This window comes from Microcebus murinus, chromosome 4, assembly GCF_040939455.1.
Source record: "Microcebus murinus isolate Inina chromosome 4, M.murinus_Inina_mat1.0, whole genome shotgun sequence".
NCBI lineage: Eukaryota > Metazoa > Chordata > Mammalia > Primates > Cheirogaleidae > Microcebus > Microcebus murinus.
Genome location: NC_134107.1, coordinates 13,703,523 through 13,723,375, shown reverse-complemented (window position 1 = coordinate 13,723,375; position 19,853 = coordinate 13,703,523). Strand labels below are relative to the sequence as shown.

Here is a 19,853-nt window from a genome sequence, read left to right as displayed (position 1 = left end):
AGAGCTGGGATCCTGAAACTCGAAGGGAGGAACTAGGCTGAGAGTCTTCAGAGTCTCAGGGCACCCAGGCACAGAACCAGACCAACCAGACATTTTTACAGTTTGTCTTTCTGTTCTTTACAAAAGGTTAAGGGGAGAGACAATTAAGGGGAAGGTATTTGAATTCAAAACAATAATTAGCATTCAAAACAAAAATTAGCAAGCCTGCCAAACATCTTGGCCGAAGGAAGGATTTCAGTGCGTGGAGCGTTGCTTTTCCGTTTGCACTTTCGAAACTGCGACACTTCGCTTCTCACCTCTGGCCACCTGCCCAACCCCCCGGCCCCCAGCCTCGTCGAGAGGGGGAGGGTCCCCGCATGCCGCGAGGCTGCTCGCGCGGGTGGAGGCAGCTCCAGCGCGGTCCCGGTTCTCGGGGGCGAACGGCGTGTGTCCCGCGGCAGCTTAGACCCAGAGCTGCGGGGCCGTGCGCGGCCGGCGGGCGTCGGGGATTTACGGGAGCGCCGCGGCGCGGCAGCCCCGCCCTCGCGCGCAGGCGCGGAGCCGTTGCCCACCGAGCGGTTGCGGGCTGACGCGAGACCAGAACTCGCCTCGCCGAGGGGCTGGACCGTGCGGGGCCGCCGGTGGCTCGGGCCAGCCTGAGGCCTCGGCGTCCGCCTCCCGCGGTGTCCTCGGTAAGCCGGCGGTCGGGACGCGGCGATGGGGAACGGCATGATCGGGAATACACACCGTCCCGGAGGCGGGAAGCGCCGTCCTCGGTGCCGGGCTTCAAGCGGGGAGGGCGCCAGCGAGGCCATCAGCGGGAGGGGGCGCACGGGACGCGTCCCCGGGGAAACCGAGGCCCGGAGCGGAGCCCGGGGAGGAGGGGCGGGAGCTCTGGCCCTGGGCGCCGCTCCCGCTCCTCCCCGGCCAGTGGCCCAGCATGGGACCGGGTCTGGGCTTCTCCGGGGAAACTGAGGCCCGAAGGCAGCCGTGAAGGGGCGCGGACTCTGGGCCCCCGAGACCCTCGCCAGGCCAGGCAGGCACCCCGGGACGGGGCGGGGCGGCCCCGGCGCTCTGGGCTGTCATTCACACCCAGCCGCCCGAAATAGAAACTGGACTTTGTCCGGGCGGTGTCTCCGGGCGGTTTTCTTGGGCCGTTTGGAATGACACTTTCGTCTTCCCGAGGGCCAGGGTCCGTCGACATGAATCCCGTCGTCGTGGTCCACGGTGGCGGAGCCAGCAATATCACCAAGGACCGGAAGGAGTGCGTGCGCCAGGGCATGGTCAAAGCCGCCACTGCGGGTTACAAAATCCTCGCGCAGGGCGGGAGCGCGGTGGATGCTGTGGAAGAAGCTGTGACCACCCTGGAGAATGATCCCGAGTTCAACGCAGGTAAATTTGCACCTCAGCTAGTCAACAATGCCAAGTCAGGTCAAGCTCCTTGCCCCCCAGAATAAATGGAAGCTTTCTAAAGTGTCAGAGAGTCTCATCAGCTTTGTGGTGCAACTAAATATGCTAACAAGAGGCAATCTTTTTCTCTTCCTACCTGTTGATCCAGTTACTTTAAGAATGTTTGTGCTGAGCGTGGTGGCTCATGCCTGTAATCCTAGCACTCTGGGAGGCCTAGGCAGGCGGATAGTTTGAGCTCAGGAGTTGAGACCAGCCTGAGCAACAGTGAGACACCGTCTCTACTAAAAAATAGAAATAGATTAGCTGGAAAAATAAAAATATATATTAAAAAAAATTAGCCAGGCATGGTGGCGCATACCTGTAGTCCCAGCTACTCGGGAGGCTGAGGCAGGAGGATCGCTTGAGCCCAGGAGTTTGAGGTTGCTGTGAGCTAGGTTGCTGAGACGCCATGGCACTCTAGTCTGGGCAAGAGAGTGAGATTCTGTCTCAAAAAAAAAAAAGTGAAATTTTAAAAAGTAAAACATCTTTATCATCCCCTGTGATATTGTGAGATAGTAAGAAATATTTGATCTCTGCCCCTGGTCTGGGCACCTTGTAATTTCCTGAACAGTAGGGGTACTAGGAAAATCTTTTGTTCTAATATTTGATCTTTGACCCCAGCACTTTACACAAAACTCCTAATCCCCTGGGTGACAGGAGCATTTTTTGTGCCAGTGAGTTGACTCTTGGTGGCTCCTGGATGGGGTCTCCATAAAGACCAATTCATAATTAGAAGCTTGGAACTTTCAGCCCCAGCCCCCAACCTCCAGGATGAGGAGAGATTGAGTTGATAATTGGTCATAACCTCTAATAAAGTCATTCATAAAAATCCCTGAACTTATGGGTTCAGAGAGCTTCCAAGTTGGTGAACATATCCGTGTATCAGGAGGGTGGCATACCCCAACTCCACGGGGACAGAGCTCCTGTGCCCAGAACCCCTCCAGACTTCACCCTATGTATTTCTTCATCTGTGTCCTTTGTCATATCCTTTATTTATATCATAAACTGGGAAACATGTTTACCTGAGTTCTGTGAGCCGCTCTAGCAAAGTAATCAAACCTGAGAAAGTTGTGGTAGCCTCCTGTCTGTAGCCAGGTTGGGCAGAAGTTGCAGGTAACCTAGTATTTGTGATCGGCATCTGAAGTGGGAAGCAGTCTGGTGGAACTGAGACACTAACTCCAGGTTGATAGTGTCAGAATTGAATTGAATTATAGGACACCACTTGGTGTCTGCCGGAGAATTGATGTGTAGGAAAAAAACCCCACACATCTGGTGCTAGAAGTAAAGTATTGAGAGTGAATATGATTATAGAGAGGGAAAACAGTTCTTCCTTATTGACCCCCCAAAATTCCTTTATGCCACTTTGCAGTTAATCCCCCCTTCCATCCCTAGCACCTGGTATTCACTGATCTGCTTCTGTCACTGTAGATTAGTTTATGTTTTCCAGAATTTCATATAAATGCAAGCATACAGAGTGTATTCTTTTGTGGTTGGCTTCTTTCAGTCCACCCTTTTTTAGAATAATAATACTCATAGCTAATATGAGTATCTACTAGGTATCAGGCAATAGTCTAAGAAATTTGCATAATTAACTCATATAATCCACACCTATGAGGTAGGTATTATGCTCATATCTTAGATGAGAAAACTAAGGCACAGAAGGATTAACTATCTTGCTGAAAGACATTCATTTCTCCTTTGTTTTAAAATAGAAAACCTAAGATCTAGGGATTAAAATACTTCTTGGAATTACACCACCCACCCAACATCTGTCGGGGAAAAGAATTTCAGGAAATCTTAACCAACTCATCATCACATATTTACTGAGTATTTGTTCTGTCTCCTTGACTCTATTTAATGCTTACGAAAAATTTCATTTGTCTTCCTACCATAGAATGAGATGTAACAGTGTGCTTTCTGGCTGCATTTGTTGATCCAGAATTTACCAGATAGGGACTGACTTTGCCAGCTGAGAAAGCAGCCAGCTAGTTCTCATATCTTTGCTGTACCTAGAGGCTGCCTTCTGAATATCTCCCTCCAAATTTCCCAGATGTCTGCTATTCAGCACACTGAGGGAGAAAAGAATAGAGCTGAAAAGAAGGAATTCAGAGATTTGGTAGGGGGGGAGGTAGGACTTTATGAGGTTTTTTTCACAATGGTTTATTTGAACATGAAGTTGCCAGCCCTGTGTGAGCCCAGAGTTGGTTTCACCAAGTCCTTTCTTGTGACTCTTTCCCTTGCCTCACCCGAGCGTGCACACTGGTCAGAACTCAGCTGAGAACTCAGAGACCCCTCTGCAGAGAGCCTCGCCGGCTCGCTCCCTCTGCGCAGCTCTTCCTCCTCAAGTACTGTGCCCCACAGGTTCCAGACCCTGGCTTCCCAAATTCTCCACTCTGTCTCCTCAACTCAGGACAACCACCGGCTTTCTTTGGGCTCCCCGGCTCCACTCTGTGTACTGCGAGTGGTCCAGGCGTGAAGCTGCAGCACTTGCAGGGCAATTCTCTCTGTTTCTCCTCGCTCAAGGCTCCCCATGCTGTGCAGCCTGTTGTTCCTGAGAGTTATTTCTGTTACTTCTCACTAGCTAAGCACTCACTAGATCCACGGCAGATTGGGTGGGGAGTAGTCTTTTTATTAATATTTCACTTTTACCCATGAAACTTACCATGGTCTAGCACACATTTACTAATATTCCTTTCACTTGTGTCTTCTAATATGCCTCATACATTTTGCATAAAGGCAAATCTGTTGCATTTGCTTCCCTTTAAATAACATTCATTCAACAAATAATACGGTACCCACTATGTGCTATGTTAGTAAGTGGTATTACTGTATGTTTTATAGCCATAATATAGACTTTCTTTTTTTTTTTTTTTTTTTTTTTTTTTTTTTTTTTGAGACAGAGTCTCGCTTTGTTGCCCAGGCTAGAGTGAGTGCCGTGGCGTCCTAGCTCACAGCAACCTCAAACTCCTGGGCTCGAGTGATCCTTCTGCCTCAGCCTCCCGGGTAGCTGGGACTACAGGCATGCGCCACCATGCCCGGCTAATTTTTATATATATATCAGTTGGCCAATTAATTTCTTTCTATTTATAGTAGAGACGGGGTCTCGCTCTTGCTCAGGCTGGTTTTGAACTCCTGACCTTGAGCAATCCGCCCGCCTCGGCCTCCCAAGAGCTAGGATTACAGGCGTGAGCCACAGCGCCCGGCCCAATATAGACTTTCTTTAAGACAAATTTAAGCAAATTAGTATTACCATAACCCAAATGAAGTAAACGTCTCAGGTTTGATTTTCTTACTTACTTCCACGTTAGCCAAACTAATGGAGTATATTTTCTCTAAATAATAAAGGATTCCATTCTCTTCCCAAAAGAGCTTATATTGCTTTTACAATTATTAAAATTAATTTCAAGAAAGTAATCTTGCTTAAGTTACCAGTCTCTAACTCTGAAATTACTGTTAAGTTGGGTTTTATTTGTCAACCCACTGAGGCATCAAGGTATGGTGGAAAAGATGTGAGGTTTTCCTGGCAGAAGGAAATAGGTATCCAAGCCACAGACTTGGATTTGATTTCTCTTCACCTAATAGCCATCTGATAGTGGGAGAGTTGCTTTTTTGTTTTCTCCATGTGTTAAATTGGCATGTAATCAGAGCATCTAACACTTACTGCTTGCCTGCACGCGCCAGGCACTACTCTAAGTGTTAAATGTGCCTCATCTAACTCATTGATGGCTCTGAGTATTAAATGAGTTGATGTTCTTACCCATTTTACAGATGAGGAAACAGAAGCACAAAGAGGTTGACAGGCACAGCTAGATTTGTAGGCGTGGTCTAGGCAAGAAAGTCCGAGAAAGGGCGCTCGTGGTAAAGAGAGCAGCATGTGCAAAGTAATGAGAGCTTATGGTAGCTATTAGTCCCCCTTATCCACAGGGATACCTTCCAGACCCTCAGTGGATGCCTGAAATCACAGATGGTACCAAACCCTACACTATGTTTTTTCCTACACATACATATCTATGTATGTGTATACATACATATACAAATTTAAAAAAATTTAATTTTTAAATTAGGTACAGTAAGAGACTGATGGTAAAATAGAAAGAACAGTTATAACAATACACAAATATCACTACTCTTGTGCTTTGGGGGCCATTGTTAAGTAAAATAAGAGTTACTGGAACACAGGCACTGTGGTGCCGCAACAGTCGATCTGATAGCCAAGATGACCACTAAGGGACTAACAAGCGCTAGCATAGATAGTATGGATTGCTGGACAAAGGGATGATTCGTGTCCTAGCCAGGACGGAGTGGGATGTCACAAGATTTCATCACAGTACTCAGAATGGCACACATTTAAAACTTATGAATTGCTTATTTCTGGAATTTTCCATTTAACATTTTTGGGCCACAGTTGACTGAAGGTGACTGAAACTACAGAAAGCAAAACTGAATAAGGGAGGACTACTGTATTCAAGGAAACCGAATATTTCAGTAAAATGTAGCCAAGGATAAGAGATGAAGCTGGAAAAGTAGGTTAGAGGACAGATCAGGAAGGGCTTCATACGTCTATTTTGTACGTCACAGGGTGCCAGGTCAGATTTGTGTTTTTAAAATGTTCCTCTGGCAATGGAATAGAAGATGAATTAAAGGGGGACAGATTAGAGGAAAAGTTGGAGCAATTTCTAAATTCTTAATTCTTGCTTTTCAACTTCTTCTTGGTTTTAGGATGTGGATCTGTCTTGAATACAAATGGTGACGTTGAAATGGATGCCAGTATCATGGATGGAAAAGACCTGTCTGTAGGGGCAGTGTCCGCGGTCCGGTGTATAGCAAATCCCATCAAACTTGCTCGGCTTGTCATGGAAAAGGTATATGTGACCTAACCATCTTTTTCCTAAAGAATTGTTACTGCAGTACTTCAGTGGTTAAAAGAAAAAAAAAAGGAGGTCTGACTGTGGAGAAACTTGAGGTCACTGTTCTCCTAAAAATATATACAAGAACAGAAGCAATGTTATTTAAGTTTTTCAAATCAGCCAAGATTCTCACTCTTGTTGACAGTGTAACCTGACTAGTGTAACTTGACCAGTGATTACATAGTTTTCTTCGTGTATTTTCTTCATTGTTCTTTTTTTTTTTTTTTTTTTTATTGGAGGTGCAGGTATATGACATCATTGTTCTTTTAATACATCATTCTTTTAACATAGCACATTACAAACTGAACAACTATATAATAGACCAACTATATAACAGCATGGCTTTAAATACAAATGGGTTAAGTTCTCTCAATTTAACATAATATGTAAGTCACATCCCTAGTGACTTATAGTCCACTGCTGGATTGTAGTCCATCAATTTTGTTTTTGTTTTTTTTTAAAAAAAAAACAAATGCAGAAACTCAGAGACAGGCCCTTTTCAGCATTCAGAAAAGCAAGCCAGTAGAATTTGCATTTTTGAGCCTTTGCACCCAAAAAGAAGTAATTATTTCCACATAGTTGGAACAGTTAAAAAGATTACACATGTTTGAAAAGCTAACCATTTCTCCTTTTTTTCCTGACTCAGACACCTCATTGCTTTCTGACTGACCAAGGCGCAGCACAGTTTGCAGCAGCTATGGGAGTTCCGCAGATTCCTGGAGAACAGCTGATAACAGAGAAAAATAAGAAGCGCCTGGAAAAAGAGAAGCTTGAGAAAGGTGCTCACAAATCAGACTGTAAAAAGTAAGTATCCTCTATGGCTCACATTTTTGGAAGTTATCAAAATATGAAACTTTGGCAAATATCTGATTATCTACATTTCTTAAATAATTCAAACTAAATAATGGAAAACCTGCCATTTGAGTTTTAGATTTATCTCAGTTTTTACTCTGAATAGTAACTCAAATTAGACTAATGGAGTTCCTTCTCTGACATGATTTCATAGAAGAATGCCTTATATTAAAATGTGTCAATTATCTGAGCTCTTCTTGATCATTTTTTTATCTTAAATAGACTAAACAGGTGCTCTGTGATCTAGCAGTTTCTGAACTTACTTAAGCACCCTTTCATAGTGTGGAAAAATCAATACAATTCTTAAAAGTTCAAATTGACCACATATGTTCTGAATTATAGTTTTCTATGTTAGAGATTCCAGAATCCAAAATAAAAGCCCCCTGCCTTAAAGCAAAATTTGAAAATAAAATTTGAATATGGCCTCGGAGTTTATAATGGAATTCAATCTATTAACTCTGCGTACTTTTTAGAGTAGTAATATTTAACCAGGAATATACCTTGGAATCACCTAGGGGGTGTTTTCAAACTATACATGTCTGGGCCCCTTTCCTAAAGAATCAAATTTAAGTAGCTCTGAAGTAGAGAGGCCAGGCAGGTATATTATGAAAAAGTTTCCCAAGTAATTCTGATGTGTTCCCCCAGGTTAAGAATCTGTTATAAAAGATTGGCCAGATGTTGGTAGCCATTGATAGCCTTCTAAGTGTGCTGTTGTGTCTGTGGGCTAGAGCTGTGGAAAAATTTTCTTCCATGAAACTGTCCCTGGTGACAAAAGGCTTGGGGACTGCTGGGCTAGAGGGATAGGAAGGGGGTTGCTTTATCAGTTTTTCATGTTTATTTTAAAAGATGTTGCCACATCACTTTCGAAAAATTCTGTAGTGACCACCAGCCAGCACTGCTCGTACATATGAACAAGAGGCGCTCCTGCCCTGGGCCCTGCATTTTAAAGGGCCCTCTTATCACAGATACACAAAATGATTTATTACAGAACACGTGGGATGCCCTTGTCACTCATCATTGACACAGCTTGACCCATAACCCTAATCATCACTCTTGTGACTAACACCATTCAGCTGCCAGGGAAAAGCTTCTCCACATCTCTTGCTCTGTGTCTTGGAAGCAAAGGCCACCTGAGTTCAAAGTTCATGGGTTATGCCACTGTTGATATGAAAAATGGATGCTGCTTTGGAGTGTGGGGAAGATCCAAACTGCAGAAGGACTTAGGTAAGAGACAAAGACAAATTACTTAATTCACTGATCAATTTGATTCTTGTATCACAAAGTCTTACTCCAGTGTCAATCAAATAATGCTTCTGTATCAACTAGGAGAAAGTAAAGTGAGCCCTTCCAAGGCCAAAGGACTCTCAGGCTGGTAGCTGTGTGTGAACAGATACAGGAATGATGAAGAGAAGGCTGTAAGTTTGCTCAATCCCAGATCAAAATAAGGAAGAAATCTTACCAAAGTAGTTTTAACTCCGGACCCCCACGTAAGTAGATGGCCCTGAGTGTGGACACTTGGAGTGCCAACTCTCCATTTTCTTGCCTCTGTATGTGTTCCATTTTGTGGTTCTGAAAGCATTCATGAAATTAGATCAGTATCTGCAAGAGCTGCTCATGGGGACTAGTACTCTTAAATTTATGTATTTCTGTCCAATAGAAATATAGTGAGAGCTACATTATGTAATTTTAAATCTAATAGCCACATAAAAAAAGTAAAAGGAAACAGGTGAAAGTAATAATATATATTTTTTAATCCAATACATCCAAAATTTCATTTTAACATGTGATAAATATAAGAATTATATATGAAATATCTTAAACTCTTTTTTATACTAAATCTTCAAAATCTAACAGATAGTTTATACTTAGGGTACAGCTCAATGTGGACAAGCCACATTTAGCTAGTGGCCACTCAGTAACCACATGTAGCTGGCAGCTACTATAGTAGACAGCAAAGATCTAGACAAAACCTACATGAAGAACCAGTTGTTTATGTTAGCAACTAAATGGACATTGAATATTAGAATTATGAATGGCTTTATTTTGATTAAAAAATTTAAAAGATTTAGTTAATTTCAAAGATGTGATGTTAAGATTTTTAGCTTTTATGTAATTTTGACTTAAAATATTATATTCACTATAATTCATGTTTTAACTTTAACATTAATAAAAATGTATATTTTACATGGGGAGGGGGGCGGGTATATACATACATAATGAGTGAGATGTGCACCATCTAGGGGATGGTCATGATGGAGACTCAGACTTTTGGGGGGAGGGGGGAAAATGGGCATTTATTGAAACCTTAAAATCTGTACCCCCATAATATGCCGAAATAAAAAAAAAATGTATATTTTACAAAACAGACTTTGGAAATTATATCTACAAATTACTTTTATTTTTTTCAACTTTTTGCTCTTTTTTTGATGAAAATAATTTAATTTTGTATACTTTAGATGTAATGACATTTTACTTTTTAATTCCTTAGATTATTGAAAATGAGTATAGGCCAGGTGGGGTGGCTCACGCCTAGAACTCTGGGAGGCGTAGGTGGGAGGATTGCCTGAGCTTAAGAGTTCACGACCAGCCTGAGCAAGAGCGAGACCCTGTTTGTACTAAAAATAGAAAGAAATTAATTGGCCAACTAAAAGTATATAGAAAAAATTAGCCGGGCATGGTGGCATATGCCTGTAGTCCCAGCTACTCAGGAGGCTGAGGCAGAAGGATCGCTTGAGCCCAGGAGTTTGAGGGTGCTGTGAGCTAGGCTGACGCCACGGCACTCACTCTAGCCTGGGCAACAAAGTGAGACTCTGTCTCAAAAAAAAAAAAATTCACAATCAGGACATTATAAATTCTTTGTTAAATGAAGATTGAATTACCTATCAAAACAATGAAAATTAGTAAGAAAATTTTCTTATTAAGGGCAGATGTAACTTCCTGTTCTTTACTAAAGGAAGATTTAATTGCTAATCATGAAGAAGCAAAAAAGAGCACACACGCACTCACAGGAATTGGTGGGGAGCTGAATAAACAGACAGCTGATATTCCCGGAAAAAGACAACAATGTAAAACACCAGTATAATGTTCTTGAAAAATAATATAATATGTCTAATATTTAGCCAAGCCTAATGATTCTTTTTGTTATGGCACCATCAACACAGTGTTTACAAAAAACAATGGAAATTTTCTAGGTTTAGTAAAAATGATTTCAAAATTTGGTAAAATGCCAAACATGTAATTAGGACAAAAATAATGAAATTAATTATCTCTATCTAGGATGGAGAATTCAAACAGATTATTAGTTTAATGGGGAATAAAGTAAGAGATGAAATCATATATAAAATTTTTTTAATAAAATAATTACTCAGTTCAACTCCATTATACCATGGTCAGAAGATATGTTGACCAACTAACATTTATTGTATGTCTTATTGCACTGCATGAAGAAGAAAAACAAGTCTAAGTCAATCAGTATTTCATTGGCTCTATATCTGCTTCTTAAAATACAATTTTTGAATTAAATGAAGAAATTTTTTTTAACTTTCAATTTTAGGCCTTAATTTGAAAGGTTGTTGAAAGCAAGCCTGTAGGAATGGAGCCAATGTGCGTGAGAAATGAAATATGTATAAGCAAGAATTTTGGCCAAGAATTCCAGAAGTGTTCTGCGTGACATACACCACTTACAGTCTGAATTTGTTTCTAGGATATATGACCACAACAGTGCCAATGATGGTGCTTTGAAGCAACAGAGGGATTAAATACAGTATTTTCTAAATATCCCCAAGATGGAACATCTTGATTAAACTCATATTTGACGTTATAACAAATCTTAAACGTGTGATAGGAATACTAGCTAAATGCTGTTGAAGTAATTAATTGGCTTAATCTAGTTGAAATTATATAAGAGTTAAATAAAACCACAGAAGGTCCTCAAAGAACAAATCATGGACTTCAACAAAAAGTGAAATTAATTTTGTTCTTTTTTTTTTTTAATTTTGAATTTGTACTCTCTACAATTATTTTGTATAAACTTTATTTCTATTAATAAGCTTAACAAGAAAATCTAAACCAGGCTCTTTCACTTTTAAAAGGATTTAATTTTTTTTAAGTTAGAGAAACAAAACCAAAACTACACATGAAATATACAACAAAAATGACATTCCAACAAAATATAAGGAAATTGAAACAAGGGAACAAAAATGTTCACCTAATTTAAGGAAGATTCATGTACAAATAATCCCCACGCCAGTTTCAGTAGAGACTTTTTTCTGTTCATTATAAATCAGAGTATAATATCATTTGAAGAGCAGTTTAAACAAAATCAAATAACATACTGCTTTTTCAATTTTTTTATAATGTACCAGCATTGAAATTTAAAAGAACTTATTTGCATGGATCTAGATACAGCTTAAGAGATGGTAAAATGACTATAAGTGATTTATATGGTCAAATTAAAATATTTAATAATATTCTCTATAACAATTTATCATATATTTATCATAAATATAAAAATCAGGATTCATATAAGTATTGCTTTAAGAATTTTATTGGTAATTCCCATTGTTACTGCCTCAGAAAAGCGAAGCTTCTTCACATTAAAATTAATTTAAAACTGGCCGGTGGGGGGGAGGGGATGGGTATATACATACATAATGAATGCGCACCAACTGGGGGATGGACACGCTTGAAGCTCTGACTTGAGGGGGAAGGGGGGGCAAGGACAATATATGTAACCTTAACATTTGTACCCCCACAAATATGCTGGAAAAAATTAATTAATTTAAAAAAATAAAAAATAAATAAAACTGACTGGGTGTGGTGGCTTACTCCTGTAATCCTAGCATTCTGGGAGGGGAGGCAGGTGGATCACTCAAGATCAGGAGTTTGAAACCAGCCTGAGCAAGAGCGAGACCCCATCTCTACTAAAAATAGAAAGAAATTAATTGGCCCACTAAAAATATATAGAAAAAATTAGCCGGGCAGGCATGGTGGTGCATACCTGTAGTCCCAACTACTGGGGAGGCTGAGGCAGGAGGATTGCTTGAGCCCAGGAGTTTGAGGTTGCTGTGAGTGAGGCTGACGCCACGGCACTCTAACCCGGGCAACAGAGTGAGACTCTGTCTCAAAAAAACAAACAAAAAAAAATGAACATAGTCAGTACTCCCAAAATGAAGATAAGAAAAATTGATTTATGAAATAAGCAATAATTTATAAATTTTATATGTGTGTTCATTCATCTGCCATCACCAGCTGATGAACAAGTGACCCACATATGCACAATAATAAGTGAATTAAGTCATTAATGGTAGTTTGTCAACTTTCAGTTATATGAAAACTATAGCTTTACAATATTTTTTAAGATGAAACAGTATGGAGGTTCCTAAAGAAATTAAAAATAGGCCCTTTTGTTACAACAAAGGGGTCCATTTGTCATTCCTTGGCGAATGTGTCTTGCTCTTACTCTGTAAACCTATATCTTGCTCTTGCTCTATAAACCTATGTTGTCCTTCCTCAATAAACTTCGTTTCACACTTGCCTTGCTTTTGGTGCGTCTGGTCATTCTTCGGCCAAGAGCACACCAAGAACCAAGAACAGAACAAGATGGCTGACTTGACATCTTGGTGCTGTGACTCAGAAAGAAGAAAAAACAGAAATTAAAAATAGAACTACCATATAACCTAAGGTGTATACCCAAAGGAACTTAAATTACTGCTTTGGAAAAATATTGATACTCCCATGTTCATTGCAGCATTATTCACAGTAGCCAAGATATGGAAACAACCAAAGTGTCCATCAACAGATGAATGGATAAATAAACTGTGATAAATGCTGTGGAGTATTATTCAGCCTTAAAAAAGGAGATTCTAGCATTTCCAACAACATGAGTGAATGAACCTAGAAGACATTGTGCTAAATGAAGTAAGCCAGACAAAGAAAAAAAATACTGCATGGTCTCACTTAGAGGTGGAATATTAAAAAAAAACACAAGGCCGGGCGCTGTGGCTCACGCCTGTAATCCTAGCTCTTGGGAGGCCGAGGCGGGCAGATTGCTCAAGGTCAGGAGTTCAAAACCAGCCTGAGCAAGAGCGAGACCCCGTCTCTACTATAAATAGAAAGAAATTAATTGGCCAACTAATATATATATAAAAAATTAGCCGGGCATGGTGGCGCATGCCTGTAGTCCCAGCTACCCGGGAGGCTGAGGCAGAAGGATCACTGGAGCCCAGGAGTTTGAGGTTGCTGTGAGCTAGGCTGACGCCACGGCACTCACTCTAGCCTGGGCAACAAAGCGAGACTCTGTCTCAAAAAAAAAAAAAAAAAAAAAACCACAAATAGCAACATTGAATACATAGAAGCAATAGAATGGCAGCTACCAAGAGGTGGGGTAAATCAAGGGTTACAAAACTAGATATGTTATGTAGGATGAACATATCAATAGATTGAATGTACAACATGAGGACTGTAGGATAATATTGTATACTGAAAAGTTGCTAAGCGTAAATTTTAGGTACTCTTACCATACAAAAAAGAAGGTAACTGTGAGATGATGGATATGTCACTTTGGTTGACTCTGGTAATCACTGTGTCTACATCAATCAAAGTATGTTGTGCTCCTTATATACAATATATATACACACATATATATACAAAAAATATTTTTCAACACATTTACCCCAGTAAGAGGGTAGAACATGTTTATAACTTCTGAATATTAAGCATATGGTCTGTGGGCCTCGGTGTTTGTGTTCTTGCCCCGGCACCTTGAAGTGTTAGGCGTGGGCCTGCCACCAGCAACGACTGGGAGTACCTGATTCCTTATCCGACAGGTGAAGGCTGACACTGAAACTTTAATTTACTCTTCCCTGACAATAAGTTTGATCACTGTGCATTTGTGTGGGGGTCATTCTTTTGTATGAATTTGCCTATTTTTGCCTTGTGCTTACCTTTTCTCTTGGGTTCTTTTGTCTCCTATCAGTCTTAAGATCATCCTCTGTGGTTTAAAAAAAATACCAAATCTGTTGTTTTTATTTGGCTTTTATTTTATTTATAGCATTTTTACCATACAAAATATTTTCATTTTTACGTAATCAGATATGCCTACCTCTTGTTTTATTGTTTGTAAGACTAGAAACTCCTAAGGCAATTCCACTAGCCTGAGACATATATTCACCTAGCTTTTCTTGAAGGATTTTGTTTTAAGTTTTATATTTAGGTTTTTAACCATCTGGAGTTAGTGTTTGTGAAGATGGAAGATAGGTTCTCGCTTTCTTCTAGGTAGAAAATGCTGAATTTCTCTTTTCAGACCTTCAGATGCCAGACTGTGTATATCCAGCTACTAGTCTGTCTCTCCACTTGATGACCTAACCTCAAGCTTATGTCCAAATCTGGATTTTTTGTTTCCTCACTACACTCCACACACACACACACCAACAACAAAACAAAAACAAAAACCTTATTCCCAATAGTCTTCCACATTTCAATAAATAGTTCTTATGTCTTTTCAGCTGCTGAGGCCAAACGCCTCAAAGTCTTTCGTGATTTCTCTCTGCCATGTTCGTTCCCCCTGCAAGTTCTATCAGTTCTGCCTTCACAAGGTCCCAGCTCCAGCCTGCTGCTCACCCCTCCGCTGAAACTGCCCTAACCACTGCTCTGCAAGCCTCCTGGCTCATCTCTGTTTCTGCTCTTGTCTCCCTCAGTCAACCCTACATCTCAGCCAGAATAATTCTTTTCAGATAAAAATTTTATAGACATGACGCATGTGTACAGAAGTGCACAGATCATACGTATGCAACTTGGGGGATTTTCACGGTTTTGCTGAGACTCATGTCATCAGCATGCAGATTGAGATGCAGGGTGTTGCCAGAGGGCTCCCCTCCTGCCCCCTGCATCAGCTGCTTCCCTCAAGGTGACCACTTACATGGCTTCTAACGCCATGCATGAGTGTGGCCCATGTTTTAACTTTATTTAAATGGAATCATATAGTAGGTACTTTGTTGGCCTGCCTTCTTTCCGCATTCTATTTCTGAGATCATCCATTTGTTACAATAGTTCATTCTCATTGCAGTTGGGTATTCCAGTTCGCTAATATGCCACAATGTATCTGCTCTACCTTTTGTGGAGTCTGAGGTTAGATCAGTCCCCTTTCTCTGTGGTTTCACTTTCCATGGTTTCGGTTACCCACAGTCAACCAGGGTCCAGTATTTGGGGAGAGAGAGAGACTACATTCACATACCTTTTATTACAGTATATTATTATAATTATACCATTTTATTGTTGTTAATCTCTCATTGTGCCTAATTTATCAATTAAACTTTATCATAGGTATGTGTATACAGTATAGGAAAACACATCATGTATATAGGGTTCAGTACTGTCTGCCATTCCAGGTGTCCATTGGGGGTCTTGGAATGAATCTCCTCCAGATAAAGGGGACTACTGCATTACAAATACTGCTGCTATGAACATTTTTGTCTGCCGCTTTTGGTGAACATATGTCCACATTTCTGATGGGCAGAATACAAGTGCACAATTGTGGAGTTGTGGAGTGTGCGTGTGTTCTGCTTTAGTAGATACTGCCAGATGGTTTTCCAAAGGGGTTGTACCAGTTTACGCTAATGGCATGAGAACGTCAGTTCCTATACATCCTTGCCAACACTTGATAAGTCTTTGTCATTTTAGCTACTCAGAAGGGTAGGTGTAGTGGTAAGAATGATTATTCTTAAATTTTAACTCAGATTGTGACACGTCTGAGCTCAAACTGCCCAGCATCCCCCCATCTTACTCAGAATAAAAGCCTTTACACTGGCCTAAAAATAGGGTGATCATACGGTTTAGAACTGAATTTTGAGAGTAAAAGGGACACTTTTCATAATTAAGCCGGGACAGCACACACAGGCGCAGGGTCTGGGGTCTCACTCTGCATCTACACCCTCACTCCTTCCTTTCCGGGCGGCAGCTCCACAGTCTCCGGGGCGGGCCGGGGACCCCAGGGATGTTGTGCACACTGAAGTCTGCGGTGCGCTCTGTTACTTTTAGCCCCAGTTTGCAGGTAGGGACATGAGACCTGGAGAATAAAACTTCACTTAAGGGCACACGGCCGGGAAGTGGTGGTGTTGGGATTGGATGTCCTCTTCAAGCCGGCCCTAGAGGCACGGCTGGCAGTCTGCTGTAACTGCGGGCGGAGCAGGAAGCCAGCAGGCGCTTTGCCATTGACGTGCACCGTGGGCCTTTGAGTGGTTTGAAGCTACACTGTCGGTTGTGGGCTGTTTCTCATCCCCAACCTGTCACTTTTTCTGTTTATTTTTGGCAGAAACTTGGGAACCGTGGGTGCTGTTGCCTTGGACTGCAAAGGAAACTTGGCTTACGCAACCTCTACAGGGGGTACCGTGAATAAAATGGTTGGCCGAGTTGGAGACACACCGTGTATAGGTAGGACTGGGGGACAGCTCCTGCCCTTCCCCTGCCTTCCCGATCACCTGGTTCTCCTCCCTCCCTGTTCTCTGCCCCTCTCTCTCCTTTCTGTATTTCCTTTCTCCTCTTGGTGGCAGCTTCAGGATTTCTGGGAGTGGCAATGGGGCTGTTGAGGGCACTGCTTAAGGGGTGGCTGTCTCTAGCAAACACTGTTTTTCCTAGACTGCATGCCTTTGGGGGATGACTTGGGGTAAGAAATGGACAGGGATGCTGATGTTCCCCCTAGCTTCCCTGTAGTGCAGTGCTCGTCTCAGGGTTTGCAGACTTACTGGCAGAGGGTTAAGTACGTGAGACCTCTTCCCAGGCATGAGCTCAAATGAAGGATCCAAGAAAGCTGAGAATTTAAGTTTGCAGTTACTAGATTTGAGTGGCATGAAAGTGATACACTTCTACATATATATGACAGATTGGAATGTTTACGTTAAAATGGAAACACATTATCTCATTTAGGAGTGGGTGAGAGGCAGGGCCGGGGTGTTATGTTTCACTCTGTGCAGACTTTCACACTGTTCTTGTGGGAGTCCCCAGAACCCCTGCAGATGACTGAAGTTTTGAGAAACAGCTAAATCGTTCCATCTGCCCCAAAAAGCAGCTTATACTTTTAGTGGAAAACTAACCCTCCCCTCCCTCCAGTCTTTAGCAATAATCTGCACTCAGCAATTCATGACACCCTTTATTCTGTCATGAACTCAGAGTTTTCTCCTTAGCAAAAATCCTACCAAATTATGCCCAGTCAGTAGTACAGCTTTTGCATCCAGCTGGATTCAGACCAGGCCACCGGGCCACCCCGGGTCAGATCCCAGAAACCAATTTCAAACTTGAGTTATGATGATAAAGCTTGAGACAGAAAAGGCGTAACCTGAATTCTCAGAGGTCCCCGTCCTGGCTATGAGGCCACGTGTGCTCTACTCGGCCTTTCCGGTGAGCCCTCCCCTCGCAGCGCCACAGCTGCCCCACGTGGACCATCAGGAGGGACGGTCACCACCTGTAATGCCATCATCCTCTCGACAAGTGCGTGTGGAAGGAATGTGACTTCACAGGCCTACCACCCCTGCCAGGACCACTCTTGGAGTCACCCTACCCTGGCCTTTTTTTGTCTTGAGTAACTGAAAAGAAAACAAAGACTTGGCTGCTTCCAAACAGTAGGGCATACTGCCACCATGGCGTCAGGCCAGCTTATCCCACGGCAGAAGCTTATAGGAAAAAGGATACGTACCTCTTCCCATGGCAGTAGTTCCTTCACTGCGCAGTCCCCACTCCCTCCAGAACCAGAACAGGATTATCTGTCTTTGAGAACCCTTGGGGCCTGTGACACTGAGCGCAGCCCTCCACTCCTGGGTCCTTTCCCCAGAGCCAGCATCAAAGAATAAGGCCAGTGTCAATCATAATGTGTCTGCATCAGCCAGGAGTGGGCAAAAGTGGGCCCTCCAAGGCCAGCAGGCTCTCAGGCCGGTCGCTGTGTGTGAGCAATTCAGTGATGATGGAGAGAAGGCTGCAAGGTTGCTCAAAGAGGAAGAAATCTCCAGACCTCGACCTAAGTGGATAAGCCAGAGTAGTTCCCTCAGGTGCCGTCAACAAACCGCCCTGGCCTGCAGATCTCTGGACAGTGTGCCCGGATGTTAGCTCTGGGGCTTTCCATTTTCCCCAAATTCTTCCAGTGTGGCGCTCTTCCTTCATGGTGTATGGGTGTGGGGAGAGACCGGGCTGGCCCACTGAGCAGGGCGGCGTGGACGTGCTTCGGTGCAGAGGCTGCTCCGCGAAAGCCAGACCTGCCTCCCCTGAGGCTCCCTTTATCCTCCTGGATTTCGGGGTGTTGATAGTCCACCTTTGCATCCATGGGTCGCGGCTACTAATTTGACCTTTGGCTACACTCTTGGGGTTTAACATTCATGTAGCATTAACTCGTAATGTGCGTGTGAATTTCTTAACTGCTGCTTCTCAGTTAGAACCAATCGCCTTTTTTGAGCAGGATCTGGAGGTTATGCTGACAATGACATTGGAGCCATTTCGACCACAGGGCATGGGGAAAGCATCCTGAAGGTGAATCTGGCCAGACTCACCCTCTTCCACCTGGAACAAGGTACATGCACCATAGAACCAGCTAAATAATTTGTGAAGGGCAGTACATAGAAGCTCTAGAGAAGTATGTAAAGCCCTTTCTTGTTTGCTACAGATGTTGCCTTCGGGTTGTGAACACTATTTTGAGTCCTTCCCACCTGTCAGGGTCTGAAGAGGAGAGCAGCTGGAGCGCCGCTGTCTTCAGCAGCGCAGGAGAAGGGGGTGGCGGAGAGACACTGAGCCTGGGCGTGGGAAGGAAGCCTCTCTGTTTAGACAGGCGCCAGGGTCTGTCTCAGGGCAAGGAAGCCAGGACCCTTCTTTTAAGCTTTCAAGTAGAAACCATTTACCAAAAATCTTTGTTAACTTGCTTTGGCTCAGACTGCAAATGATTTCCCATCAGATTCCTTTCGGTGACATGTGCTGTTTCTCATCCTCTCCTTGTCCTCAGGGAAGACATTAGAAGAGGCTGCCGACCTGTCGTTGGGTTATATGAAGTCAAGGCTCAAAGGTTTAGGTGGCCTCATCTTGATCAGCAAAACAGGAGACTGGGTGGTGAAGTGGACCTCGGCCTCCATGCCCTGGGCCGCCGCGAAGGACGGCAAGCTGCACTCGGGAATCGACCTTGAGGAAACCACCATCACGGACCTGCCCTGCTCCTTGAAGACTGTGTTCTAGATGCTAGCTTGGAGGTAAAGTACAGTGTCCTGGTGTGGAGCCGTGGCTTAACCAATTAGATCTAGAAATGGAAAACTGTGCAGTCTGTCACTCATTTTGTTGCCTTGATCAATAATTATCTGAATATTTGGTTGAGGGGCGGGTTCTGAAGTGGTGAGAGAAATGTCTGCATTGAGATCAAAATAAGACTAGTGAAGATGACAAACCCTAGGGAGTCTTTCTCTCGCGGCCCCCATGCTGCGGGTCAGAAAGAGGCTGCATGATCAGGACAGGGCAGAAGTCCCTGGGGGCGGGCAGTGCCTTCTGGGATTGGGAGACCAGGGAGGTGGGGAGGGAGGGGCCCACCGGAAGCGGCGGTGTTCACAAGTGAGGCAGGAGCAGCAGGAAAACTAACAGGCGACGTCGGGAGGGAACCTCAGGATGTCGCTGTTTTGAGTCACAGGAACATGGAGTTAGCCTGAA

The 19,853-nt window shown here is 43.0% G+C and overlaps 1 protein-coding gene and 1 long non-coding RNA gene across 3 annotated transcripts; both read left to right on the top strand.

Annotated features, from left to right (window-relative positions):
• The first annotated feature begins 518 nt into the window (after positions 1 to 518).
• ASRGL1 (asparaginase and isoaspartyl peptidase 1) lies at positions 519 to 19,466 on the top strand. Of its 2 annotated transcripts, none has more exons than XM_012778246.3 (7): positions 519 to 671; positions 1,171 to 1,371; positions 6,148 to 6,290; positions 6,982 to 7,139; positions 16,498 to 16,616; positions 18,628 to 18,738; positions 19,165 to 19,466. In XM_012778246.3, the coding sequence occupies exons 2-7, from the start codon at positions 1,182 to 1,184 to the stop codon at positions 19,389 to 19,391; spliced, it is 948 nt and encodes a 315-aa protein (XP_012633700.1). In that variant the 5' UTR covers positions 519 to 671; positions 1,171 to 1,181; the 3' UTR covers positions 19,392 to 19,466. The 2 variants fall into 2 exon arrangements, with proteins under 2 accessions (XP_012633700.1, XP_012633701.1); XM_012778247.3 differs by having other exon boundaries at positions 1,165 to 1,371.
• LOC142870584 (uncharacterized) lies at positions 7,146 to 13,520 on the top strand. Its single transcript, XR_012918923.1, has 2 exons — positions 7,146 to 8,411; positions 8,514 to 13,520. It is a non-coding gene; the product is annotated as an uncharacterized LOC142870584 (long non-coding RNA).
• Positions 19,467 to 19,853: the final 387 nt, after the last annotated feature.